General features: G+C 42.4%; 1 protein-coding gene across 1 annotated transcript in view; it reads right to left on the bottom strand.

Annotated features, from left to right (window-relative positions):
* The window catches only part of SPTA1 (spectrin alpha, erythrocytic 1), a 65,202-nt gene extending 45,019 nt beyond the window's left edge, over nt 1-20,183 (bottom strand). The window contains exons 1-16 of the mRNA XM_047705649.1: nt 20,111-20,183; nt 18,457-18,696; nt 17,341-17,466; nt 15,553-15,693; nt 14,680-14,826; nt 12,614-12,747; nt 11,918-12,062; nt 9,509-9,663; nt 8,408-8,543; nt 8,200-8,301; nt 7,873-8,010; nt 7,133-7,243; nt 5,553-5,630; nt 5,259-5,414; nt 2,963-3,167; nt 1,111-1,292 (exon numbers count right to left, since the gene is read on the bottom strand). Coding sequence (XP_047561605.1) covers nt 1,111-1,292; nt 2,963-3,167; nt 5,259-5,414; nt 5,553-5,630; nt 7,133-7,243; nt 7,873-8,010; nt 8,200-8,301; nt 8,408-8,543; nt 9,509-9,663; nt 11,918-12,062; nt 12,614-12,747; nt 14,680-14,826; nt 15,553-15,693; nt 17,341-17,466; nt 18,457-18,693 — 2,193 coding nt within the window. The 5' untranslated portion in view covers nt 18,694-18,696; nt 20,111-20,183. The remainder of the gene's footprint in view (nt 1-1,110; nt 1,293-2,962; nt 3,168-5,258; nt 5,415-5,552; nt 5,631-7,132; nt 7,244-7,872; nt 8,011-8,199; nt 8,302-8,407; nt 8,544-9,508; nt 9,664-11,917; nt 12,063-12,613; nt 12,748-14,679; nt 14,827-15,552; nt 15,694-17,340; nt 17,467-18,456; nt 18,697-20,110) is intronic.
* Between the last annotated feature and the right edge of the window lie 7,364 nt (nt 20,184-27,547).

The raw sequence follows: 27,547 nt of genomic DNA, 5'->3' as shown, positions 1-27,547 counted from the left end.
AAGGAAATCAGGGAAACCACAGACACAGAGCCTTAACTATGAGGGGTATTAATAAACCACAAGTAACTGTCAGAGAGTGTTAATAAACCAAGGCCTGGAGGAAAACAGAGGGGCACTTTCTGTCCACTGCCCCTCCTACCCTCCTCCCTTGCAAATGAGCTGCAGGTGTGACTAACACGGAAACTTCCCAGGCTAAACTTTTTGGCATCCCAGGAACAATGCCCAGGAGATGAAATGGGGTATTTCCAAAAAGAATCTCACTGTTTTTTTACCTTGTTTCCACCCCCATCAAGCCATCCCTGGAGTTATCTAAGGGCCTTGGCTTGTTTTCCTGTTTCCTCTAGATTATTCTGTCTTTCCCATTTAACCCAAGGAGCAGACATCATAGAAGTGGATTTTAACAAGATAGATCAGGAGAGGAGGACTTTCTAGGGAACAACAGAGTCATCCTTAAGTACAAGCTAGGAGCCCTTGGATGAGAAAGTGAGTCAGCTGGAAGTGGGTTCTCCAGAAAATCACACAATCTCACAACTGACTAGATAAACTCAAGTGACAATCTGGTGGGATGTCGGGGGAATAACCTTGCACTCAGAGCCTACACATCCACATCCTAGTCCTTGCCCTGCTGCCAGTTCTCTCTGTGACCTCATGGTAGTCACTTCACAGCTATGGGCTTCAATGTTCTTAACCAAAAAATAAAGCAGTAGGATTAAAGATATTTGCAAGCTTTGACCCATGGAATGCCAGGACAGGAAGAGGCCATGTTGTCCAAACCTTGCGGTACAGATGAGCATATAGAGATGTGAGAAGGTGAAAAGATGCATCAAAGGTCATATCAGCAGCAGGTGATGAGCAGGAATACGAAGCCCAAGTTTCTGGAGTAAGAGTGAGAGCCCACAAAGCTCCCCTGGCCAAGGGGTTCCGACAACCGCACCCAGGACAATGGCTGCACCAGACAAGGTCTTAGGAAGGGCAGCTGACCAACTAAAATTCTGGAATTTTTGCCTTCAGTTCCTTGCTCTCTTTCTCTGTCAATAGTTACTTATTACGAGTATGCTCAGAGCATGGACAGGAGCTCGGTCTACCATGGCCAGAGAGCTGGCAACCGACCTGATGGACGCCCACAGCAGACTCCAGGAAGCCGTGTTTCCTGAGTAGGTTCTGTACATCAGACAGGCCTTTTCCGTAGTCCTCGGAGGCCACCTGCTGCTCCACGTCCCCCAGCCAGCGCTCCAGGTCTTCTGCAGTGTTCTTGAACTGCAGTTCCTGGTTGGCTTCATGCAGCTGGTTCCCTGGAGTGAGGCAGTAAGAATGCGACAGACACCGTGACCCTTCCTCACTACACAGTAATACACCTTCCATCAGACTTAAGGGGAAATACAATATTTTGATATCCGAATGAGAAAAAATATCCATTCCATATGTGATTATACAAAAAAAAATCTTAAATTTGTGCAATTTGGATGGTATTTCTTTTTAAATATAGTAACTTTCATTCCCAAAACAAAGATAAATAATCTGTTTATTCTCTGCTGAGGAGGTACAGTCCTATTGTGTTAGATCTGACCATCTTGGGTGTTTAATATGTCAACTGTTACTCTCTATCAAGACCTCCTTTTCAAAGGGATTCAAACCCAAACTCTGCATTTCCCAAGAGAAGTATAAAAATCAGGATGGATTTCCATTTGAAATTGTGAACTATCTTTTTATAAATGTCTTTCTCAGAACATTACCAGCCCTTCCTGGTACCTGTCCTTCATCAGGAGCGCTGCCTCATAATTTTCTCTTCCAGAAAATTTCTTGATTGTCCACACCATTCTCAGCTAAATTCTTTATTCTTTGAACGATCATTTACATTATTTCTGCTAAGTACTTGCTGTATCTCCTGATACTGGCGAGTAGCAGTACCATCTTATTGTTACTGTAAATTTGCTTTTTTTTTCCCCCTAAACCCCAAATTGAGTTGATATCTAAAGGAATCAGTGTGGTATATGTAGTCTATAACCAGGGCAAAGTTGTGTCTATAAATGGAGTCTCTGTCTCACAAGAAGAATATCGACAGGAAGACCTCATTATTTGTGTTAATTACTACAACTGACTGATTTTCTAGAGAAGGGAGGTTAAATGTAAGTAGAGGTTATTCAAGCAGACATGTGGGGATTTTTTTAAGAGCTTACAGCAGGGCCTGAACACTTTCAGATATGTGAAAAAAAGCATCATCAAACTCCATTTATAAAAATAAAATATTGTTTTTTTTAATGGGATTGGGAGGGAGGTAAACCATAAGAGACTCTTAATCTCACAAAACAAACTGAGGGTTGCTGGGGGTGGGGGGGCAGGGACGGGGTGGCTGGGTGATGGACATTGGGGAGGGTATGTGCTATGGTGAGTGCTGTGAAATGTGTAAGCCTGATGATTCACAGATCTGTACCCTTGGGGCAAATAATACATTTTTACATATATTTTAAATACATTTTATGTTAATAAAAATAATTTTTAAAAAGAATAAAATATTGTAAGAACATCACATGTGGTGCTGACAATCTTGTAATGTCTACTTTAATAACCTGGATCAAAATATCTTGTCTCATCTATAGAACCCAAGTAGGGAAAATCTAACATGAGAACACCAGGTGCATAGCATATGCACCAGGTGCATAGCCAATACTGGATTCATGGCTCTGGAATATTTGTTAAGGAGACAGAAAAAAAAAGGGGGGGGAGCAAAGAGAAGAAAACAGAAGTAATTTCACTAAAACCTATGTGCCTGAAGATAACATAAAGTTGTATGTATATAATGTGGTAAACTTATGTTAACTTATAAAAACTCTGTTCAATACAGGAAGAAATGAGTGGCCTCCCTTCTTATGGAGGTCACCAGGAAAATTCAAGGTGGTAGAGATTAAAATGCTAGGTTTCAGAACTTAGAAGGTAGACGTTCACCAAAACCTCTGCTTCTCACCTTTCTGCTCTGTAGCTGCCAGCAGCTCCTTCCAGAGACTGACCACCTCGTCTACACGCTCGGCCACCTTGTCTGAGGCGTAGTGATCAGCCTCAATCATCTCTTGGCCAGTTTTCTCCAGTGTATCGAGTAGGCGTTGATAATCTTCCAATTCATTTTTAAACTCCTCCTGCTTTTGAACGCGGCTCTTCAAGTTCTGTATGTCCTAAGTCCAAATGATAAAGGAAACTTATCTGAAGAATGGGAAGCAGAAATTTTGAGGATAGGGGTTACTTCTCACTATAAATACAACTGCATTAAGGAGAGGAAACAAGGGAACTGTCCTAGTTCAAATACTGAGCCAGAGAAAGTGAACAAACTCATGTGGCCAGCCCCTCCTAGCCACACATCACACATGGCTAATCGATTCGTGCAGCCTAGATATCTCCTAAAGATCATTTTGAATATGGCACCCCATGCACGAATTAATAATCAGACATGATCAACAGTAGCCAAACTATGGGGAGAACCCAATGTCTATCATCCGATGAATGGATAAGTAACAGGTGGTGTATATAAGCAATGGAATATTACTCAGCCATCAAAAAGAATGACTTCTTGCCATTTGCAATGACATGGATGGATCTAGAGTGTATTATGCTAAGAGAAATAAATCTGTCAGAGAAAGACAAGTACCATATGATCTCACTCATATATGTGGAATTTAAGAAACAAAAACAGATACACATAGGGGAGGGGGGCAGGAAGAAGAAGGCAAACCATAAGAGACCCTTTATGATAGAGAACAAACTGAGGGATGATGAAAGGAGGTGGGCAGGAGGATGGGCGAGATGGGGGATGGGGATAAAGGAGGGCACTTGCGATGAGCAGTAGGTGTTATATGAAAGTGATGAATCACTGCACTCTACTCCTGGAACCCCTTTTACCATATAGGTTCACTAATTAAAATTTAAATAAAAATTTGGAATTTAAAAAAAAGAAGGAAAAACAAAAACAGGGAGCTGTCATGAACAATGACAGATTTTTTTCCCATTTCTGTCCTGATGCATGGTCTCTTCCTCTAGAGAAGGTCTATATACCTTCTGTACTCAGGAACCACACCTCCTCCCAAGAACACAAACACATATTTCCAAGTTTAACAAGACGAAAGGTACAGATTAGGTGCCCATAGTTCTATAAAGATATGAAACAAAAGTAAATATTGTGAAAGGTATTGGCCTCGAAATTAGGAGACTCATTCTAGCCTCAACTAAGTGTGATAGTGTATGAGTATATATATGTGGGTATAATAGTTTGCAGTATATAACACTTGTGAATGAAAAAATTCATGTTTTACACAACCCCAAGGTAGAGAAATCTATGGCTTAGAGAGAAGTCAAGGGTTTCCCAAAGTCACACAAATAAGACAGAACTAAGAGAATTCGAGCCCAGGCTCACCTTCTCCAGAATTCATGCTCTAACACTTATGTTAAAATGCCTTCCAAATAACTGGGTAACTCTGGGCAAGTCACTTTCCAATTCAAATCCTTGGTTTCCTCATCAATAAAAGGAGGGGTTGTTCCCTTCTAGCTACAAAACTGTGTAACTCTGCTTTATGTCAACCCTTGAGATTACCTTTGGGTTCCTAGGAGCTTTGAGTAAATTTGAACCTACAACGGGATCAGACATAATGTTTCTATTACAAGGTGCAGAGGGAAGCGGCAGAGGTAGTGGAGGGACAAGAAACAGCTAAATAAGGCGCCGTGCCTCCCTTCCCCCACTCCGTTATGGGGCATTAGAAGTTGTGCTGGAGAAGGGTGCCTGGATGCATCAGTCAGTGAAGAGTCTGTCTTTGGTTTAGGTCCTGATCCCAGGGTCCTAGGATCGAGCTCCTGTGTCAGGCCCCTCCTCAGGGGGAGTTTGCTTCTCCTCTCCCACTGCCCATCCCCTTGTTCTCTCTCTCTCTCTCTTTTTCAAATAGATAAATAAATTTTTTTAAAAAGAAGAGAAAAGAAAGGAAAAAAAAAAGAAAAGAAGAGCAAATGAAGGAAAGGAAAGGAAAGGAAAGGAAAGGAAAGGAAAGGAAAGGAAAGGAAAGGAAAGGAAAGGAAAGGAAAGGGAAAAGAGAATTTGTGCCGAAGAAAAGAAATGAGAGGTGGTGGGACACAGGAAATCCAGAAACCAGATCTTTGCTTTTAACCAAGTATTGTGCCTTGAGGGACTCAGGGCAAGAGGTTCACCAGTCCTTTCAGCTCTAAGACTCTGGCCCCCTGAAACAGTCCTGATGGTTGTGCCCAGGGTCCAAAAACCCACTTACCTTGTAATCTTCATCGTCTGCCAACTTCTTCTTCTTATTGATCCAGTTCTTTAGGTCATCTGAATCTTCATAGAGTTTCTGCAGAAGCCGGGAATCCTCCAGGAGTTTGCGCCGAGTGGCCGCCTTCCCACGTAGAGCGTCCCGCCGGGCCAAGAGCTGCAAAAACAAAGATGAAACTCATGGTCATCAAAGCCAAGTGTGAACACGAGGTTCACTGCCCAGCTGGGTCCCTGGGCCCCACCTCCTCCCCGGGCCCCAGGGCACAGATGGGCAGACGCGCGGCTTCCGACATACGCTATCCCGCAGAGCAGCGATGTTCTCAGAGTCGTAATGGCCACCATTGATCAGCTTCGTTGCATTGTTGTCGACGGTCTGAAAAACAAAACAACAAAAACTGAGTGGTTTTCCCTCAGAGTCCCCTGAGTAAGTGGCCACCACTGGGTTAGCTGTTGAAAGAAAAAGCAATGTGGGAAGAGAACAACTCTCAGGGTCAGACATCTGGGACCTAGTTCTGATTTCTATTACAAATTCCATTTCAGAATGTATAGTTGATGAGTTAATTACTCTCTTTGATGCCATAATATTTTTAATATAGAGGTTATAGTAAATGAATTTTGATGTCACTTGAAGGTGAATATTTGATCTATTCTTAATTTTTTTAAGACTGTATTTATTTATTTATTAGAGAGAGTGAGAGAGAGTGAGCATGTGTTCAAGGTGGGGGAGAGAATCCCAAGCAGACTCCATGCTGAATGCAGAGCCCTGCTCAGGGCTTGATCTCACGACCAGGAGATCAAGTCCTGAGCTGAAACTTAGAGTCAAAGGCTTAACAGAGTGAGCCCCCCAGGTGCTCCTGTTCTTAAGTTTTCAAGAGGAAGCACTGTGGATATAGTCATGTCCAGTGGCCAGCCTCTCACTCTCACTCTCTCACTCTCTTGCTCTCCCTCCCTCCCTTTTCTGCCCGATTATATGTATTTATATCTCTAGCCTCATAGGAAGAAGGGTTAAAAATTTTTACTGATATTCATTCATGAACTCCTCAAATTGTTAGAACTCAGGGTGGATTAAGTGATAGAGAATGGGAAAATAACCTAAAACACATGATAGCTTTTTCTAAACAACAACTTATTTTATACTGTTAGTTAGTTTTTACCAATAAAAATCAACAGAGCAAGCATATGGAGGGTAAGGACCGTATTAATCCCCGTATTGACTTGGAATTCTATTGTTCTGGTTGCTGCTGTTGCCAGTGGTAAGATGTATGAGTTAAAAGCCAGAACCAGCCGAGGGGACCGCCAAAGACATACAGTACACTGGACCAATAAAATCCTCCCACACTTGTCTGAGCCCGGCTTATACATTGGCCAGTTTCTGGGGCATCGTAGTGTAGGGTTCACAGGAAAGCTGTGGTCACTTTGGAGAAGAAACACAAAGCTGAAGATGTACAGGCAAAGAGTAGATGTTGCTTAGACATCTAGATTTTACTAGAGAAAACCAAATGGAGACATTACTGGAGAGGAAAAAAAACTGAAAAAGTAAATAATACACTTCAAACTTCCAAGTCATGATTCTGTGTCAGATATGGATCCAATAATATCTGTTCATGCTGCAGAAGAAAATAAAACAATCATCACTTCACTGGGAAAACGTAAGTGGCTAAAAAAATTCCTCTTTAAAAATTTTCTAAATGCTTTGTGGAATAAAAGATGTGATGGTAAAAATGGGTATGATTACTTTTCTGAATGTTTTCTCTTTCGAAAAGAACCCTCATGTTACGTCTGAAAGTGATGAGTGGTTCTCTCTAAGGACGGGTGTTGTATGAAGTGACACAAACAAACACAGAGCAGGTGCCCATGCCAGAGCCCGTGTCTCACTGTGATCTTCTCCTCCTGGGCGGTGAAGGCCTCTTCAAAGTCATCATGCTTCTCAAGAAGGGCTTCCACACTGCCCAGGGAATTTCCCAAGTCCTCGTTCTCCAGGAAGGCCTGTAGAAGACAGAGACACATCTCAACTCTTCCTCACTGGTGAGAAACATTGCTTTTGGAGCATCTCTGAGACAAGGACTAAGGATGGAGAGGAGATGGTGGGAGAGCAAGGTGGGATATGGTGGGATGGTGGGTAGGGACCAACCTTGAACAGCAGGAACTTCAGACTCCTCCCCAATCCTCTCACACAACTTGATCACCTTTGTTTCTGGTTCTGTCCACATAGAGTTGTCCTGGCCAATCCCTGCTCCATTCTGACTTCCCAACACTGCCTCAAGAGGACCAGTCACCTCCTCCAGGAAATCTCTGGTTGACCTTCCCTGACTCGTCACAACTTTCTATTCCTGACCCCTCAGCAATGTGATATTCATCTGGCCTTATGTTCAGTGGAGGTTAACGCTCCTCTGCTGTGTATTTAGGTATTCTTCTAGTTGTCTGTTCATGAGGGAATTCTAAGAGCCTCAAAGAAGGGGCCAATCTCATCTTCTTCTTGTAGCTCACCCTCTATTTCCTAAGACAATCTCCAGCTCACAGAAGTGGTTGTGAGGGTGCCGACGACAGTCATGGGATAAATGAGGGGTGGGGGAAATGGCTTCTGGACACTCGCTTGGCCCCCCTCCCCCCATTACCTCTTGTCTGCTCATCCAGCTGTCCACCTGCTCGCTGTCACGATAGAAGAGGTGCAGGTACAGGCACTGCAGGTACTGAAGCTGCCGCTGGTCCCACAGCCCCAACAGGGCCGCCCAGCTGTTGGCAAGTGCTGTCATCTTTGGAAAGGAAGAGACAAAGTGAGCATCTAGTAAGTGCGAGGCCTTTGGAAGGGTGCACACATGGACAAGAAGTGGGCTTTTCTCTCGTGACTTCAAGGTGTGAGTGGGTAGCATGCTTCATATTATGATGAGATTAAGTGGGGCTAAATATGTATCAAAATTCCACCCACTGTTCAACTGGGTTACCTTTTCCCGAACTTCATCGGAGGCTTCATGACCAGCATCTAGCAGAGCCTGACCAGTCTCATCGACAGATTGGAATCGCTCATCATAAGAGTCAATCTCATGCTGTGGCCACAAGACAAAATGTCTTAAAATGCAGCAAGAAACCTTCTGGCACTCCTGGCCCCTCCCTTTTCCTCCCCCTGGGTGGCGGGGGGCTCTTCCTGTCTACCTTGTGTTGTCGATGCCTGTCCAGCAAGGCCTCCCCACTAGCCACGTCTGTGGGCAGCTCATCAGCACTGATCAGAGCAGACTTCTCCTTCATCCAGCCTGAGAGCTCCTCATAGTCAGATAAGAACCTCTGGTACCTGCAGGAAAGGTAAGGTAAAGGACAGGAAGGAGAAACCAGGTGTAAGTGAACTCTGAGTCAAGAGCTAGGGTTGGGTTGAGCTGAGATATGCAGTCCTAATCCTACCCCTTTCCTCCCCCTGATGGGCTTCCTGTTCCTTTAGTGGGGCATGTTGGGCAGGTTGTCCTTCACTCCAGGTTGCTGACTCCCGGGATGGGTGTGTCATTGTGTAATGAGGCATCTGCGTCTTGCTTCTCCAACATCACAAGGTCACACCACCCCAGAGGCCCATGAAGTGAAATAAAGTCCTTCCAATGAGGCCAATAAATAAGACATGACACATGAGTAACACTGGGCACCTGGCAGGAAAGGGAACCAAGGTTAAGGTCAGGAGCCCTCGCGGGCCTTAGCTCACCCTTAACCCTATGACTAAAAACAAGACACTAAAACGTTTACCTATTCAAATAATTAAATGCTCACCAATTAATTTGGAATTGTAAAAGTAAGATAAACACTGCTTTCTGGTGTTTTAATGACTAACTATAAACATAGTTTACAGGTAGTCATTAAAACTACTAAAATGATACCCAACATTTTGGCAAGCTAACCCACATTCAGGAAATAATTCTAGATTTATTTTTACACTGTTCAGCTTGGAAATTTACTTCAGTTCCTGAGCTAGGGCTGGGGATTTTGATGCTTCTTCAGCTGCTTCTCCAGGTGCATGGGCCATTTGATAGAACTCTACAGTTTCTAAGTAGAGGAAGACCAATGGGGTACGGAGCGGGGAGGAGTCGTGCTGGGTGCTATGTCCGCCAGCAGAGGGCTTCCCTTAACCAATAAAGCTTCCTTTGCCTCCACCACCAGCAGGCAGGAGGGCTGGGTCCCTCATTATTCCATTCTTTTCACTCTTTATTTCTGCTTTTGTGTCATATCTGAACCCTGTAGAGATAGTCAGAGCAACAGAGAGGAGGGATTTCTGACCCATAAGAAGCCTCCAGCTTCGCATATCTGTTGGTAGCCAAGGCTCGAATATGCCCCCAGTTGGAGACTAGGTCCTCTTTCATCTGCTGGATCTGAGATGCCTCTGGAGGATGGGAAAACATCAGCTTGTCTGCTCTGGCACATAACTCCTTCACCTTTGGGATGAAAAAGAAACCTAATGGGAAATCCAAGCACTCTGGTTCATCCTGACAAAGTCTTATGGGAGGGATCTGACAAAACAACTAATAACTATTGATAACAGTAACATACTTATTAAATTAAAATAAATAAATATATTAAATAAAATGCATAATAAATATAAAAATAACAAATAGTGAATTAAAATGTTAAAATAATTTTTTTTTATTGTGTTATGTTAGTCACCATGAAATACATCATTAGTTTTTGATGCGGTGTTCCAAGATTCGTTGTTTAGGCACCACACCCAGTGCTCCATGCAATACCTGCCCTCCTTAATACCCACCACCAGGCTCACCCAATCCCCCAACCCCCTCCCCTCCAAAATCCTGTTCGTTTCTCAGAGTCCATAGTCCCTTGTGTTTCATCTCCCCCTCCAATTTTGCCCAATTCGCTTTTCCTTTCCTTCTCCTAATGTCCTCCATGTTATTCCTTATGCTCCCCAAGTAAGTGAAACCATATGATAATTGACTCTCTCTGCCTGACTTATTTCACTCAGCATAATCTCCTCCAGTCCCGTCCATGTTGCTACAAAAGTTGGGTATTCATCCTTTCTGATGGAGGCATCATACTCCATAGTGTATATGGACCACATCTTCCTTATGCATTTGTCTGATGAAGGGCATCTTGGTTCTTTCTACTGTTTGGTGACTGTGGCCATTGCTGCTATGAACATTGGGGCTTTCTTTTCACTACATCTGTATCTTTGGAGTAAATACCCAATAGTGCAATTGCAGGGCCATAGGGAAGCTCTATTTTTAATTTTTTGAGCACTCTCCACACTGTTTTCCAAAGGTAATTTTGTATTAATATGCTAACATACTATATCAGCAATAATAATGTTCTGACCACTTTTGTCTCTTATTGAGTGCTTACTGCTCAGCACTGAACATGCACTGACTTATTATCTTTTTAAAATAACACTCAGAAGCAGAAACTATTTTTATTTCCTCCTTCACATGAAAACTGAGAGGTAAAGTATTTTATTTGGTCAAGGTCATTCAGCTACTAAGTGTCAGAAGCAAGGCTGGACCTCAGACTGTCCTTCACCACACTCTATACTGTCTCATAAATACTGTTGTGAGAATCAGAGAGACACTCTTGCCCAGGAGAATTTCTGCCAAGAATTCTAGCAATACCAGACCATTCTGAACAATTCCTAAGGAGCAAGGTTCAAAAATGTGGGTATGGGTGACTTTCCCACATGTTACCATTAGTGCTTACATTATATTTAACTACAATCAGGTGTTGTCTAGGATTTAAAATTTCATTTATCATTATGTATCAAATCATGGGATTTTATTATTCATTATTAGGGGGAAAAGTCAAAATACAAAAATGGAGCAAGAATGAAAGAAGTAGAATAATGGGATAGTTTTCGGAAACTGGTTCTAGAGACAAAGCTATGGTCAGGGGCAGCACGTGGGGACCTTCAGGGCTGACTCCACTGTACACACTCTGGAGGAGTTGGTTGAGGTTATGGGTAATGTCGTAAGGGGAAGAAGCAAGGATGGGAGCCTATCACGGGTAGGGGCTTACTCCAAGTTCGAACCTGCCTCTGTCTCTTCCTCTAGAGATAGGGACTAGGGTCTTCCAGCTTTCAGAAGAGAACCGAAAAGTGGATCTAGTAACATGCTCTAGGTGTCTCTGAGTTTATTTGAAGGGAGAAGATAAGAAAGAAGAAGGAAGGAAGGAAAGAAGGAAGGAAGGAAGGAAGGAAGGAAGGAAGGAAGGAAGGAAGGAAGGAAGGAAGGGGCAGGGGATGGGGAGGAGGAGGAGGAGGGTGAGAAGGTGAAGAAGAAGGATAAATTTCTTCCCTTATCTACTGAGAGAAGGACAAAAAGAAGCAGGATTCAGCTGGAACTGACAGAAATGTGGTTTTACAAAAGGAAAGATTTTCTGACTGCAGGTCCTGAATAAGATTAGGAAACCATTCCTGGAGGTAGCTTTTTTGTTTTTAAATCATGAAGTACCTTACAAAACACACACACACACACACACACACACACACACACGAGTATATAAAACATGTACATATATTTAAATAAAACTCCATGGAAAAGTTATGAACTAGAACAAGGAAGTGTATTCAGGGATAAGGAATTTCTCCTTTATCAAAATAGTGAATTTACTGTGTCCTCTGGAGGCAAGGTATCCACCAAACGCCTCTCCCAGGCCAAGAGACCAGCCAGGCTTCCAACAGTGGCTTACCTTGTCCTCCATGACTGCAAGGTTCCTCTCAAGGCCCTTGTGACTATGAAACAGGGCCTCAGAGGTAACAAGGTCTTTGCCATAGTCCTCAGAGGTGACTTGAGGCTCCTTCTCCTTGATCCACTGAATGGCTTCAGTCACATCCCTGCCAGAGAGCCACATAAGTCCCAACAAAGACAATCGCAGGCATTCCAGGGCAAACAATGTACACAGCAAGGACCACCCTGGTTCACTCAGTTAGCAATTACCTTGAGTTCCTACTCACTAGCAAAAAGTAATGTAAGAGTTCCTGCTTGTGATAGTTTCCTTTGAGATGTAGAAGCCTGAGCGTTATCTGGTCCTTGGGCCTCTAGATATACCTCCCATATCTGGGTCAGCTCTTACTGTCTTTTTTCTTCCCACTCAACCTTCCACTCCCATCCAGGTCCTGATACACGTTCCTTATCTCGCAGCACTTCCATTACTAATTCACCTGTGTCAGATTCATTGCTCTGGGATCCAGTCACCACACACTTGGCTGTGTGGTGGGTCACAGTTGCCTTAACTACACTCTCCCTTGCTGCCTCAGGTGCAAGCACATGATTTACTCTGGTTTGAGATACTGGCCACTAATTGCTAACCGTAGCCAGAAGCTAGCACAAGCACAAACACGGTGCTGTTGCCGAGGTTCCCATAACGTGTTGGCCAGATTCATACCTTCTGAACCGCTGGAGGTCTGCGGCACTGGACAGCGTTTCCTGCCGCTGCAGAGCCAGATTGAGGAGACGTTCCCAGGCTTCATTCACCTCATCCTGCTTCAGCTTGATCAAGGGCAGCTCAGGATGGTTCTCCTGGAAGGAAACCAGGGCTGAGGATAGGCAAAGGTGAGCCTATTCCAAAAATAATTGAACACTTCTCATTTCACACTGGTTCCTACTTTGCCAGGCATAGAGAAAGATCATCTAGCCAGATGTCAATCTTCACCATATCCCTGTGCCCTAGTTTTACCAAGATCCAGAAGCCAACCCACTGGATACTCTATCTTTTGCTCACGGCCCTGGGAAAGACTATTAACGGAATGCCCGGCCATGAAGTTATTTTCAGAATTCCACCCTGTTGATGCCTGCCAAGTCCCGGGAAAACCCAGGAAGAAAAAATTCCCTCTGTGAACTAAGACTTTATTTTCCAAAACTCTACTACTGTGGTTCTTAACTCCTTTGGGGTCCCGACACCTTTGAGAATCTAATGAGAGATGTTTCCCTCTTCCCAGAATTACATGCGCACACATTTAATTTTGCAGAAAATCTCATACTTCGTTGCAAACCATCTGAAGCATGAGATGTATGTATACTAGATCAAGGTAATGGTATCAGCCTATTTGGACACTTGGCAATCTCGAGCAGTTCCTATGCATCCAAGTCTTCCTGCTCCTTCTGTCCCTGTCTCTTGGAATTTCCATCCCCATTCTGAATCCTCTCCAGATGGAATTTTCTACATTCCCCTTCCTGAATGTACAGCCTTTGTATTTGTAGCTGTGTGCGGGTCCCACTCCCCAAGAGCAGAGGCCACGCTCTGTAAGAATCGATCCGTCCTATGGTCGATTAGACAACACGGCCGTGTTATTTTGCCATGAAGCCCTCTTTGCAAGAAGGGAAGTCCATTTCCTCAGGCCTTGGGTCTGGGTTGGCCTAGGCCTGGGTTACCATAGAATGTGACTTGAATGATCCGAGCTCCTGCCCTTTGGTCTCAAGGGGCATTTCAGCTTCTGTTCTTACCTTTGGGCCACTGACACATACACAAAGCATGCACTCCTGGAAAGTGAGAACCAAGGCCCCAGACATGGGGGCAAGGCCATTTTAGACCCTCCACCCCAACTGTAGCCCTTAAGGTGGGATCAGGAGACTTGCCTAGCCAGGAAGCTGAATCACCAAATCGGGGAAAAAGAACATGTTTGTTGTTTGAAGTTTGGGGACAGTGTGTTAGATAGCACGGAATAACCGAGAAACTTCCACAATGAGACAAAGGTGGTGGAGAGAATTTAGAGATTGTTGGAAACATGGCCTGAAAAAAAAAAATTGAGATGCAGTTTACTTCCTGTACTCCAATACCCGTTCAGCCTGAAGTCTCTGCTCTGTTACTACAGAAGGAGTGTCCCTGTACGAGAGCTGAGGCAATGAAGAAACCAAAGGGACGGGCACAGCAGCCGATGGTCAGAGTTTCTAGTTCCCTCATGGCACATGAAATCAGACGGGCTCCCCAGTCTTCCCGCATATCCTAATATTATTTATTCCCACACCAAATTGTTTGCTCAGATGCTGAAAATCTGTTTAAACACTGTCTTGAGTGAATGAAGGTTAAACTACCCCCGTCTTACCCTCTCACAAAAACATCATGTATAATGACATCATATACATTAGGAGAGCGCTCTGGTATTTTATATCCTTTGCTACTTCATTCTCATTCTTCTTCATGAGGAAAGGGTACAGCATGAACATGGGTGATGGGCGTTCTGCCCAGGAGTTACCACGCTGTGGTCTAGGACCTCCACACACATGCGTGTGCACACACAAACACTGGGTCACCCGCTCACGCCTCTATTTCCGTGGACAGGCAAGAGATGGACCCAGACAGGAGAGGAAATTGCCCCAGGCATGTTGCCACAGGGTCATGCATCCCTGTTTTCTCACAACGTCCCACGTCCTTCTTAGCCCATCTACTGATGGCTGGAAGGTTTTGGATACCAGAACCTTTCCCCCGCGCTGACCCTTTGCTCCCCACCGCACCTCAGCGGACTCTCTGGCATACTGGTTTATTCCTTCCACTTTCTCCCGTCGAGCTTCCAGGTCTGCTTGGAACTCCTCAAACTTCTTATGCAGAACCTCGGTGCGCTCCCAGTCCTCACCCAGCTCCACGGACGTCACTATTGTCTCCTGTGGGTAAGGGCAGTCTGTTGAGTCACTAGCAAGTAATTTTTGCAGTTCAGATGCCCAAAACCATTGCGCACCCTCCCAGGAGAGCTCAGAAGGAGTGGCTGGTGGAGCCTGGGAGAGGCCTTCAGGAGAGAGCCGGAGGCAGGAGTATATTTCCTGAGGGAGTATCCGGGTCCCAGGGACATTGCTCTTTGGGGTAATCCTTCGGAAAGATCAGGAACATGGTTGGTCAAGGCTCCTGGAAGTGCCCTTGTGTGTTCTGGAACATGAAAAATAAATTCATCCTGATTCTACTCATTTCAACCCACTGGTGTCTGCGACAGCCCTGGACTGAGCCCTCACGTGGGGGCCTCTTCAGTCCTCCCTACGGCCTCTCCATCAGACACTCCGAAAATAGAGACCTCCTTAGTTATAGGTACTGAGAGGCAGCCGTTAGGAGAGGAGCCAGCAACACCCTCAGCCTGAACCTAGAGTAAGAGCAAAAACTTAGGAGGAGGAGTGAAGGATGGTGGGAGGGAGACAGGGACAAGCCGAGGGCACTTTTCCCCACATACAAGGTCACTAATCTCTGGGATACCCCTACATCTTTGCCAGAATGGCTTCTTTCAAGGAACAAAATCCAGAAACAGACACCCAGACTGCTTTCCCAGCAGCCTGGATTAGATTGCCAGGGGTGTGCCTGGGACAGGGAGGGAAAGCCCTGCTTGTGTCCTGTGGGTCCCGTACCTTGTCTCCGATCCACTCCAGGATGTCAGCGCACTCCTGCAGGTACTGCTGAAGCTTCAGGGCCCGCAGCAGCAAGACGCCCCTCTCCTGAGTCAGCTCCAGCAGCAGGTCCCATAGTCTGTGCAGCTCTTCCAGATGGGCCTTTGGGCGGAGACACAAAACTGATCAGGCACCGTACCTGCTGAGGAGTGGCAGGACTTGGAGATACGTGCAGAGAGGGCCCTGGATAAAAATTGCATTCTCTCGTGCATTAATTGCTCAACAGATATTTAAAGGAGGAAATTGATGTGCCTCGGAGTAGATGTTAAATCAAGCCACACGTGATCTGCACGTGAGAAAAAAATGTAAAAATGCTTTGAGATTTTAGAGGATGAAAGGATCATAAATAATGAGACAGGATGGAATAAGCATTCACATAACAGTGCTCGATTTGAATTGAAGCTTGAGGAACAGATAGGATTTTCATAGGTAGGGGACAGGCACAGGATGTTCTAAGTACTGGCAAGTCATGGAAGAAATTTAGCATGAGCTGTTTGCCAGGAAGAGTAAGAGCTACAATGTTGCTAATTTATAGTGGAAATTACTGGCACCAAAGCAGTAAGAGAATTTAAGACTATGTAATTGCAGGCTTTGATGCCAGGTTAGCTTAGAAGATCACAGATTATATAATTTTTGAAATTCAAGGTACTGTCTATGTCATGTCCTCAGAAATCTGGAATTTTTCAACTACACCATTGTTTACGGTAGCCGGGAGATCACATTTCTCCCTGAATTCTCCAGTGCTGTGGTCTGATGGAGCTCAGTGAGTCTGATAGTTGTGAAGATGTCTCAAACATGTCTTAACTATTTTAATTAATGTAGGTTATTAGTGGCACACAAAACTGTAATACAGGAAAAAAATCTATTTTACATCAATACATAATTTTTGAGATTTTTCTTGTTATGGACTATTCTTTTCAATAAGGTTCTCTTCTGTTAAAGTCCGTGTTCTCCGACCATATTTTGTTGACAGTAAAATGGACTAGAATTTGTATGAAGTGTAGAAAGACCGTGTCACATAAATTCGGCGTGACAATTTCAAACAAACTGCAACAGTAAAAACAAACTAATCCACTCGTGCAGGAGAGCTCCTGGATTGACTCTATCAACACAAATGTGTTGGAAGAGAGTGTGAATTGTCAGGAAAGAATTGATACATTAGTAATGAATTCCAAAGTAATGGTGGTCTTCAGTCCTCAGGGTTTAGGGAAGATTTTCTGAAGAGAAGGGATTTTAGAAGTTTTTCAAAATGAGAAGAGTGGAGTTCGAGAACTATAGTATTAGTCACAGCATGTGGGCTGTGAAGAGAGGGAGGTATCACAGACAAGGGAGAGATATTTCAGAGAAGACTCACATGACACTGCACCCCTTGTTTGGAGAGTGTGAGGGACAAGGACTCTGAGGTCAGAAGAAATCATTAGAAATGGCATTTGGGAAAGCCAGTTCATCAGAGACACATGCAACCGGGTTAAAGAGGGCTTGATCTTAAGCGAAGTTGTCTTCCGGTGGCCAAGGAGGAATGCGATGCCATCCCAGGATCTGTTTTGTATCATTGCTCTCTTCTTCCTGCCCCAGGGGACATGAAGACGTCCACCATCTTTCCTGCCCCACCCCACTGGAAGATAAGAGGCAGGAACCTTGGTTCCAAACCCCCTATATCAAGCTTTAGACCTGGCATAGTAACTTAAAACTCTGCTGACATAATCAACAATTGGAAACGTCTCTTACAGAGCCCTACCATACATTTACCTTGGTGTCCTCGTGGGCAAAATGCCCCTCAGCAAATCGGGTTTGCCTGATTTCTTCCAGTTCAGGAATGACCCTTGATTTTGCTTGTACTTCTGCCTCGAAGGACTCATGCTTCAGATACTTGGCCTGAAGTTTAGAAATCAGAAGTTAAGCCTAATGAACCCTAGTATGCCTAGAGCATAAAGTTCCTTTTCTTACTTTTGGGCAGAACTACTTGTTTCACAACCTAGATAAAGAGATAACACATGACCAGAGCTGGAGAAGTCACATCCTAAAAGAAATGACCACTTCAGGCCAATCCAGGCACAAGGTTAGGGGACCCAGGAAAATGTTTTGTCCTGTCCCCCATGACTCTGGGGAGTTTCCAGTAATTATATCACCCTGTTATTTTTAAGTCTCACTTGCCTTCGGTGAGAATGAAAAGATGTCCCATATTTGTTCCTCTTCAGAATAGAGGAAGTAAGTGCTATGGAGAGCTGAACACAATGATGAAAATGATCATTAATATAATGGCCTTTTTTTTAAATTGAGAGGTTTCTGCTTATTAGTTAATACTCCTGTTGTCATACGTGTATCAATCTTTTTAATAGATATCACTCTGTTCTTGATCCAAATGCTTCCTCTCCGATATCAACTACCCCTTTTAGGTAGGTAACCCTTTCTTCTGGTCATGACTCTGTCACATGCTGTGATAGAAGGAAGGAGAGGAGCCTCCTCCTGACACCTGTCACATGGACTGAGCAAGGGCATGGATAACCCCTTGGGAGAAACCTGGGAAAAATCTCCCAGAGTGGAAGCCCTGACATTTCATAACCTTGAAATATTAAAGTTTCCTGATAGGTCATAACTTCTTCGAACTCTCAGTCACTGTTATGCCCATAGCAGAACTTCAGACCAGAATTACTTTCATAGGGTGAGTTTCCTCTGTACATAAGACATGGGCTTAAGAAGTTAAGGACACAGGCCATTTAGTGACAGAATTATGGTCCCTAACAGGAAGTCTGAACTTTCTATGATATCATGCTCTTATAGTTAAATACACACTTACATTACAAGAATGTTTCCCTCCCTGGAGATCTTAGAGCCTGCTCTGGGGAAGTCACAGGAATGGAGTACCTGTATGTTAGTCGGATCTTCATAGCTCTTATCATCTGCAATCTTGAGTTTCTCCAAGATCCACTTCTCTAGGTCATCTGCATCCCGTCTGAAAACCTGGTAGTGATAGGAATCTTCAAGCTTCTGACCCCTCTCAGCAACCAGCTCCTTGAACCTTCTGTAGCGAGTTAACACCTCTTGACGCCTTTCCTGGATCTGCTCTGCTGTTTCCAGCACCTTCGGTCCACCGCTCTCCATTGCCTGAAAGTTAAAAAATTTTCTATCTCTTGCTGGTTTTCAAATCTCTGTGATGTCTCTTTCTGTGTTCCAAGGTGTTTTCACAGGTTGAACTTATATTCAGATGTCTTGAAGCCTGTAAAAACCTGTTGTCACAAGACACTAGGATATTTACATAATTTCAACCATATGCAGCTACCCTTTAGGATAGTAATTCTTTATCAGTGATTACGTTTTCCCAACTTTTCACATAAATATGTGCCATCATTTATTAAGTCCTATAAATAGAATTAATTTGGATTAATGATGGAAACAAGTTTAAATTAGCAAAATCAGGGGCGCCTGGGTGGCTCAGTGGGTTAAGCCGCTGCCTCTGGATCAGGTCATGATCTCAGAGTCCTGGGATCGAGCCCCGCATCGAGCTCTCTGCTCAGCGGGGAGCCTGCTTCCTCCTCTCTCTGCCTGCCTCTCTGCCTGCTTGTGATCTCTCTGTCAAATAAATAAATAAAATCTTTAAAAAAAATTAGCAAAATCACACATCTCAGAGGGATGAAAAAGAATTGTAATTTTATTTTCTTTACAGAGGCTAGAAAGTGTTGACTTGTACTGATCATTCTGAATTTAATCTAATGTATAATTAAACATGGTTTGCAATAAACTTGATGAATGACGTACACATTTGGAAATGTTTGTTTTTTCACATAAAGCATAGCTCATATAGCAAAAATAATGAATACTGTTATGCTGAAAAAATAAAAAATTAAAAGTGAAAAAAAAAGTATAGCTCATATATGTTTATCTTTTTTTTATTTGCTTTATTCACAAACACTACAGATAAAAAGTTCAGCACATCCTTTAGCAATTATCATAAATTTCAAGTTATTAACCTCTCGGTAATTGGCTTTTGCAATGTAAAATGTTATACTGTTAAACAACATAAGTGGCATCCAACCTATTTGAGACAATAGCCGGCAAAATCTCCGTAGGGTTTACCTTCTTTCATCTGAGTATGGGCACAGTTTTCCCTAGCTTACCTCAGCCAGAACATTGAACACCAATTTCAAATTTTTAATCTTCTTCCTCCCAAAATATAATTGCTACTTTGTGGATGTCCTTTAGTAGTTTGGCTACAGAATCAAATGATTCTATGAGACTTCAATCTTTCTTGTGTATTATTTTGCTCCAAGTTACCTACTTGTTTTCTCTATGACCCCATGTAATCAGGTCATTGCTAGATTTTGATACTATGTAGCTACAAGCTCAAGATCATTGTTTAAAGTGAGATATTCACAGAAAGAGTTAAAATTAAGCTTCTCTACTTCTTAAAAGCCAGGAAACAATTCTTAGATTCTATCAAACACAGTGCAGAAAGTTCAAAAGAGACAGCTTTCCTGATTATATTGGTGACAAATTGTACTACGAATAATTCTGTACTCACGGTTTCCTTTGGAAAGTGTTTCACTTTTCTGGAAGGTCAAGAACCTGGCAAGATAAAATGTATCTGAAAGAGAGAGGAAGAAGAAAAAGAGAGAGAAAGACAATTCTCAAAAAATTGTCTAGTCTTCTTCAGATAAAGATGAAAGAAACGTTACATATGTGGAAGAGTAAAAGAAAAAAAAAAAAAAAAAAAAAAGCAACCCTGGGCCCCGAATCCCGCCAGCTATAGTCCACGTTATCTTCAGGAGACAGGTTCAGCTGAGGGAGCTGCTAACTTGCGCAGATGCTGGGTGACTCAGCGCTTTAGAGAGACTGTGGCTCCAGAAGTTTCTCAGTAGGACTTTGTAAAACATAAATGTTTTATGAACATAAAAGTCAGGTTTCTAAGTGAAAAATTAAAAAGAAAAAAACAGTTAATAGATGTAAGATAAAAAGGTTGTGTTAAAATTTTGTTGTGGGGTGCCTGAGTGGCTCAGTGGGTTAGGGCCTCTGCCTTCAGCTCAGGTCTTGATCCCAGGGTCCTGGGATTGAGCCCCGCATCGGGCTCTCTGCTCCGCAGGGAGCCTGCTTCCTCCTCTCTCTCTGCCTGCCTCTCTGCCTAGTTGTGATTTCTCTCTGTCAAATAAATAAAATATTAAAAATAAAATAAAATAAAATAAAATAAAATAAAATTTTGTTGTGTTTCTTTGATTAGTCTTAGATTCCATGTAAGTCAGGATGGAATTCTGGACCATCCAATCTTTGGACTCCAGAATGACAGGAACTCAGGACATACATAGTTTTTTTGTTTGTTTGTTTTATTTTTTGTTTTTTATGTTTTTTGTTTTTTGTTTTTTCCCCAACGTATCTCTAGGAAATACAACTCAACAACTTCATGAAAACTCAGGTGCAGATTTCTAACAGTCTTGAAATTAAAAAGATAGCCTAATTCTCTCTATAGAGTCTTTGTCAAAAAAGAAAATTTTATCCCTAGCTTCATAGATTGTGTTTTTAAAAATCTGATTTAGCTGTACTCTTAGTCATTTAAATGGAAGGGCTGAAGGAAGCGAGATGTATGTGTGTTTACTTTTATTTCATGAAGCAAAAATTAGGATACCTCATTGAACAAACTAACGAAATCACAATTTTTTTAAATGGGTTGTAGTTCTAAAATGCAGGATAAAAGTCAACCTGTATTTTTGGCGGAGAGAAAGAGAAACAGAAATTCTTCTCCAAAGGCATACTTCTTTTTGGCAACTTTACAAAAATGAAACAAACAAAAAGAAAATGGTAGAATGGCTTAAGACCTTTCTACAAAGCAGGGAACTCCCTGAGCTAGATATACTGCCCACACTTCATTCTAGTGTGATTCCAACCTAAATATCCTAGCTTCATGTTCTACTGGAGTAGAGCTAGGTTCTACACTTCCAGTTTCCCCTCTTCCCTCTCCTTCAACTGAGAGAGCTTAAAATTATCTTCTTGAAAGTCTAGTATTGTTTTACTTTTCCATATCATTTCATTATATTCAAATATATAACAGTATTAAAGGCAGAAACACAACTCAGGCAATGAATTATATCACACACTCCAAGCAACCTCTGATGGAGTTGGGGTGGGGAGAAAACACTCTAAAATCTTTATCTAGGAGAGGGGCACCTGGGTTGCCCAGTTAGTTGAGCATCTGCCTTCGGCTCTGGTCATGATCCCAGAGTCCTGGGGTCAAGCTCTCTTTTCAGCAGGGAGCCTACTTCTCCCTCTCCCTCTCCCTCTGCCCCTCTCCCTACTTATGCGCTCTCGCTCTCTCTCTCTCTCTCAAATAAATAAATAAAGACCTTGAAAAAATCTTTAAGATTTTTAAGATTTTTAATCTTTAAGAGATAAGAACCACATCAATTATCTTAATGTACATATAAATTATATGTTGACATGATTAATTCACATTACTTTCTGATCTTTAGACAATTCTGTGAAGCAGGTATTACCATCCTATTTTTATCTGAGAACAGAAGTAGTGTCTGAGAGGTGTCCTATCCAATGGCTTTTGGTTGTACATATGCAGAGTCAAGTCCCTGTGAGTGTTGCCGTCATGCCACCCTGCTCTTCATCTGTTGTAGCTAAGCTTCTCTTAATCCATCAACATTTCTGGTTGTCCTATTCCAGAAACTCCTCACCAATGGTGCCAACCCTGGGATAAGCTTATGACCCAAGAAATAACAGGGTAGGATTGGTTACTATGAAATAATAAAATAAAAGGGGGTAAGAGCAATAGTCTTGGGGCACCTTGGGGCTCAGTGTGTGAAGCTTCTGCCTTTGACTCAGGTCATGATCTCAGGGTCCTGTGATGGAGTCCCGCATCGGGCTCCCTGCTCAGCGGGGAGTCTGCTTCTTTTTCTCTCTCTCAAGTAAATAAATTTAAAAAGTCTTTTAAAAATATGATTATTAAAAAAAAAGAACTCTTTAGAGCAGGGAGCAATGTGGAAGTGCACAAGACTCGGGGACGAGGTTTCATGCGTCATAACCCAGCGTTCTTTGGGTTTTCAGCCTTTGCAGCCAGGAGAGGCTCATGGGACAAGCTTCTCTTACTGCTCTGGTCCCCGCCTGCAAGGCTCAGCCCTGCCCCATCTTCTCAGTCCATCTAGACTGACCAAGTCGCTGCAGTCCCCTGAGCACCACCATTGTTGGGGCGAGGATCAGGGTGGCTTGAGGATTAATGGAGGGACAGGATGAGAACATCTTAAATCCTGGTGGTTTAACACTTGGACCCCTGATTGTCTTGCTACTTTTACAGTTTTCTGAGAATGCTCATTGGCTCTGAGACCCTCGAGACTGAGTAGAACACAGTGGAGGTTTGGAGCCCTGCGCTGTTTTTCGGATGGCATGTCACTCTCAGGTGAGTGAATGCCAGTGACTGTGAAGGAGGCTGGAGTGCATCCCAGACAGCTTCATGAGAGAGGAGTCTTACCTTCCATTTTGCAAGGGCAAGAGTAATTTGCGGGTTCTTGTATGGGTCAAGGTTATCGGCACTAGGCAGATCTGTGCTTCCCATACCCATTTAATCAGCTCTGTCCAGCTTGCCTGTGGCCTCCCCTCAGTTATCAGATCTTTTCCTGGGCCCAGAAGCTCCAAGAGATGCTCTCTACCTCGAATTCTGGAGTACCCCCAACTTGCAGCACTAACATTCATATCACACTTACTGGGCATATTCTGGAGTCCCACTTTCTTGGCTCATATAACAACAAGGGAAACAATGTTAATTTTAACATAAAACCATTTCTTTCCCATGGGATAAAGGTCATAATTATTTTATTATTTTAAAATTTTTAATTTTTGCTTTTCCAGAATTAGTTCTTGTTTTACAATATCTCCAATTTTTGTCTCTTAAGTGGGTTAGAATATTACGTAATATAATTCAAAAACATGAAGTGATCTTTTTACAGTTAAATATATTGATGTTAATTCTTAACACTGAAGGTCCTTTAAAGTTATTTGTGCCTTAACTCTATTCAGAATATATATTATTCAAGTTTGCAATCCTATCATTAAAAAATACAGCTCTTTTGCTCCCTACTGTAATCTTCTCTCAGTCTTTTATTTTTTTAAATTTTTTAATAATTTTTAAATATTTTTTTATTTAGTATCAATGTACTGAATAAGAAAAAGCAAGACCCATGATATTTGCTTTATACAATGAACCAAGTGATTGAGGTGGAAGGAGAGGCAGGGATAATGGCAAGTACACTGGACCATCAGTTTAAAGGCTTGATTCCTCCATTTAACAACCACATGAGCATTAGAAATTTGCTTTAATTTTGTTAAGTACATAATGGGGGTAGTAATGATCTAACTATTTCATAGAATTGTTATATGGCTCATTTTATATTTTAGTTACAAGCCATACATTTTATTCTGAATCATTAATTTTGAAAATCAGAATGAAAAGGTCTGGGATCTGCTTTGGAATAATTCCTCATAGAGCTAAGGTTGTATTTTTTTAAAGAATTATTTGCAATGTAACATTTAAAAATCTCACATAAAATTGCTTGATGTTCCCATCCACTAATATTTTTCTTTGAGTACAGCAGTGCTGAAGGAAACTATATAAGCCTAAGTCCTCATAAACCTTATAAAAATAGCAAGTTTGGTGTCATGGCCCCACTTAGGGAAAAAAGAGTTCAACTAAAAAATATTATTTCTCATTAAAATAAAGGAAAGGAGGAGTCAAGGGCCAGGACTGAACATATTATCTCCTTTGTGGCCATGATTAAACTATGAAGTTTTGGGGCGCCTGGGTGGCTCAGTGGGTTAAGCGCTGCCTTCGGCTCAGGTCATGATCCCAGGTCATGGGTTCGAGCCCCACATCAGGCTTTCTGCTCAGCGGGGAGCCTGTTTCCTCCTCTCTCTCTGCCTGCCTCTCTGCCTACTTGTGATTTCTCTCTGTCAAATAAATAAATAAAATCTTTAAAAAAAAAAACTATGAAGTTTAGTTCTTATATTTAAGAGACTAGAGTCCCACAATGTTAATGAAAGTTCTATTTAACATCTATGCCAGTCATAGAAATTTACGTGGATTATCTGTGACATGGCTTCATTCCACTGTTACAACGGGCTGTATGTGCAACTGCAAACAGACCAGATATCATGCCTTTCCCATTATCTCCCTCCCCTGTCCTTCTCTGGAGATGTGGGGAAAGTCTGAGTTTTTCTACAACTTAAATTTTTATCACTTGTAATTTGTCAAGAAACATAGACTACCACTATTCTAAAACTTTATTCTTCCAGAAAACTATTACTGAGCATTTCTAGGGACAAAGAATTCTCACAGACATTGGGAACATAGAGGTGAACAAAGCAAGATGCCTGCTCTCGAGGAGTTTACAAAATAGAGGGCCCACTTTTCATATTACATATATAATAAGAATATGCTAATGGTCCCTGTGCTTACAGTTGGCTCCATGCAAAATGTCTATATGTATGTATCTGTATACATTTATACACATATATATGCACCAAGCAAACTGACATCAGGAACATTTGATTTTTCTCATGAAAACAATAGTTTCTAACAAAAAGGTGGAGTGATGGTTTGTTATTTGCAAATATAAGCCCCTTGAACCAGCACATTTGTAAATCAGTCACTAAAAAACGAGACATTTTCAAGTCTACATCAAAAGTTCCATTATACCATCTTCTCTGCTTTCCAGAAACAATAAAAGGCCACACTGCACTTTGATGAATTAGTGTTGTAGGATTCAGAGGAATATCAGTGAAGAGAATCCCAGCTCTATTTTTGAGGTGACTTTGAAGAAAATTAGTACCGCTTTATGGTCTTTCAAAAACTGTCCAGAGATGAGACTTCTCACTGTAAATGTCATGTGGGTGTACACAAGAGTGAGTGACCTGGGGCATTAGGAGAAAGGTGAGAGGAGACGAAACATGAGAATGTGGCCTCTGAGAAACAAACTGAGGGTTTTGGAGGGGAGGGGGATGAGTGGATGGGTGAGCCTGGTGGTGGGTGTTATGAAGGGTACATATTGCATGGAGCACTGGGTGTGGTGCAGAAACAATGAATACTGTTACGCTGAAAAAAAAAATTAAAAATTTTAAAAAAATGAATGAATGAGCAAAAATAACGTTAAATGTCAAAAGTTTAATTGCAAACAATTTTTTTTAAAGCTCATTTACCTCAAATTACTTTCTGAATGTGTCAGCTCTTGGTTTTACTTGGAATAAATACCTCCACTACATACGAAGAAGCTTTTGGTCCTCCCAGCAAAAATTCTATCTCGCCATTATCAAGGATGAAAGAGTAAGGTATTCCTTAAAAGCGGTCTACTGCCTGTCCTTAGTTTGTGTCAAGAAATCTCCTAAATTAAATTGGGGTGGAGATCTATGGGTAAACAACCAATGCAAAGAAACAGTAAAGGTTCTTCATGTCTCAGAAGAAATAAATTTCTCTTTGAAGTTTTTCTTGACTCACCAAGAATAGATACTAAGTCTGCTATGATTTTATGAGCTTTGTTATTACTTTTTGTATTGTACTTTCATAGGTTTCTCTCCAGTTCTCCAGTGGAAACTCTTTTCCAGAACCTGTCAGTGCCTGATACATAGAAATTATTGGGCCACAATGTGGCAGGTTGGTTCATAATTGTGGAAGAAAAATCCACAGGTCCACAGAAGAAGCAGCCACATAATGGAACTATGAAGCCATGAACGTTGCCCAGGATGGGGGACATGGCCTTCATGCCCAGTGTGGCCTATTCTGAGATTCCAAGTATTTGGGGAAAAAACGCATTTTCAGGATAAATTCTACAGCATCCTTTTGTTGGTTTACAAGCTCTTCTGAGGTTTTCCAGGTGTAATCTGAAACTAGTCTCCATATTTGGAGGGCAGTGAGAGACCCAAAAAAGGCAGGCCACTCCAGATTGGTAGATGGCAGGTTTAGTAAGCAAAGGGAACTTGCATACAAGGTTGTCTTGGGTGACCACAGGATGCGTGGGTCCTCACACCCAATCACCAGAGTCTTAAAAGATTATATAGGGGCATTAATGGGGTTCAGTCATGTATACTGCCCAGATTCTGTGAGCACCTCATCAACACATCAAGACTCTGTCCTTGGAGCAGCCCCTGAAAGGGGAAAGACAAGCAGAACAAGGACAACGGCAGGGGTGTAGACCTCCCATCACCCGGATCCAGCTCATGGGCCAACTGATGTCAACTCTGGTCCCAGACTGTGAGTTTCTGCACATCAGAGAATGGGCCTTATACCACTATCATTCCAACACCTAGCACTTTCCTCTGTATATAGTGATACATTTTTAAAGTTTCTTAAAGAAATAGCTGAGCTATTTCAATAGAATTAACAAGAACCTCAGGAATGGCCTATGCTATAGCCTCTGAGAAGAGAGTCCTCCTCACCTCTTTGTTTTCTCAAGAATATCAGCACAATGTTAGGATGTAGCATGGTGGTTAAGTGCAAGGCTTTTGGAGTAAAAGCGGATGGAGTTCGAATCACAGCCCAGCCTCTTCCTAAATGCATGGCCTCAGACAACTCATTTAACGCTTAGAAGTCACAGTTTTCAGGACGCCTGGGTGGCTCAGTTGGTTAAGCCACTGCCTTCGGCTCAGGTCATGATCCCAGCGTCCTGGGATCGAGTCCCACATCAGGCTCCTTGTTCTGTGGGGAGCCTGCTTCTCCCTCTGCCTCTGCCTGCCACTCTGTCTGCCTGTGCTTGCTCTCTCTCTCTCTCTCTGACAAATAAATAAATAAAATCTTTAAAAAAAAAAAGAAGTCACAGTTTTCTCAATTATACAATAAGAATGATAATAATATCTATTTCTTAGGATTGTTATCAAATAACATATATACAGGAGACATTTATTACAATATCTTATATACAGTCCATACCCAATAAGGAAAAAAATTGTATTTTTGTTATCAATAAATATAATTGCAGTTCTG

Source organism: Lutra lutra, chromosome 15 (genome assembly GCF_902655055.1).
Source record: "Lutra lutra chromosome 15, mLutLut1.2, whole genome shotgun sequence".
NCBI classification, from domain to species: Eukaryota; Metazoa; Chordata; class Mammalia; order Carnivora; family Mustelidae; genus Lutra; species Lutra lutra.
The sequence above is the reverse complement of the archived record's forward strand: the minus strand, read 5'-3'. Positions and strand labels throughout refer to the sequence as shown.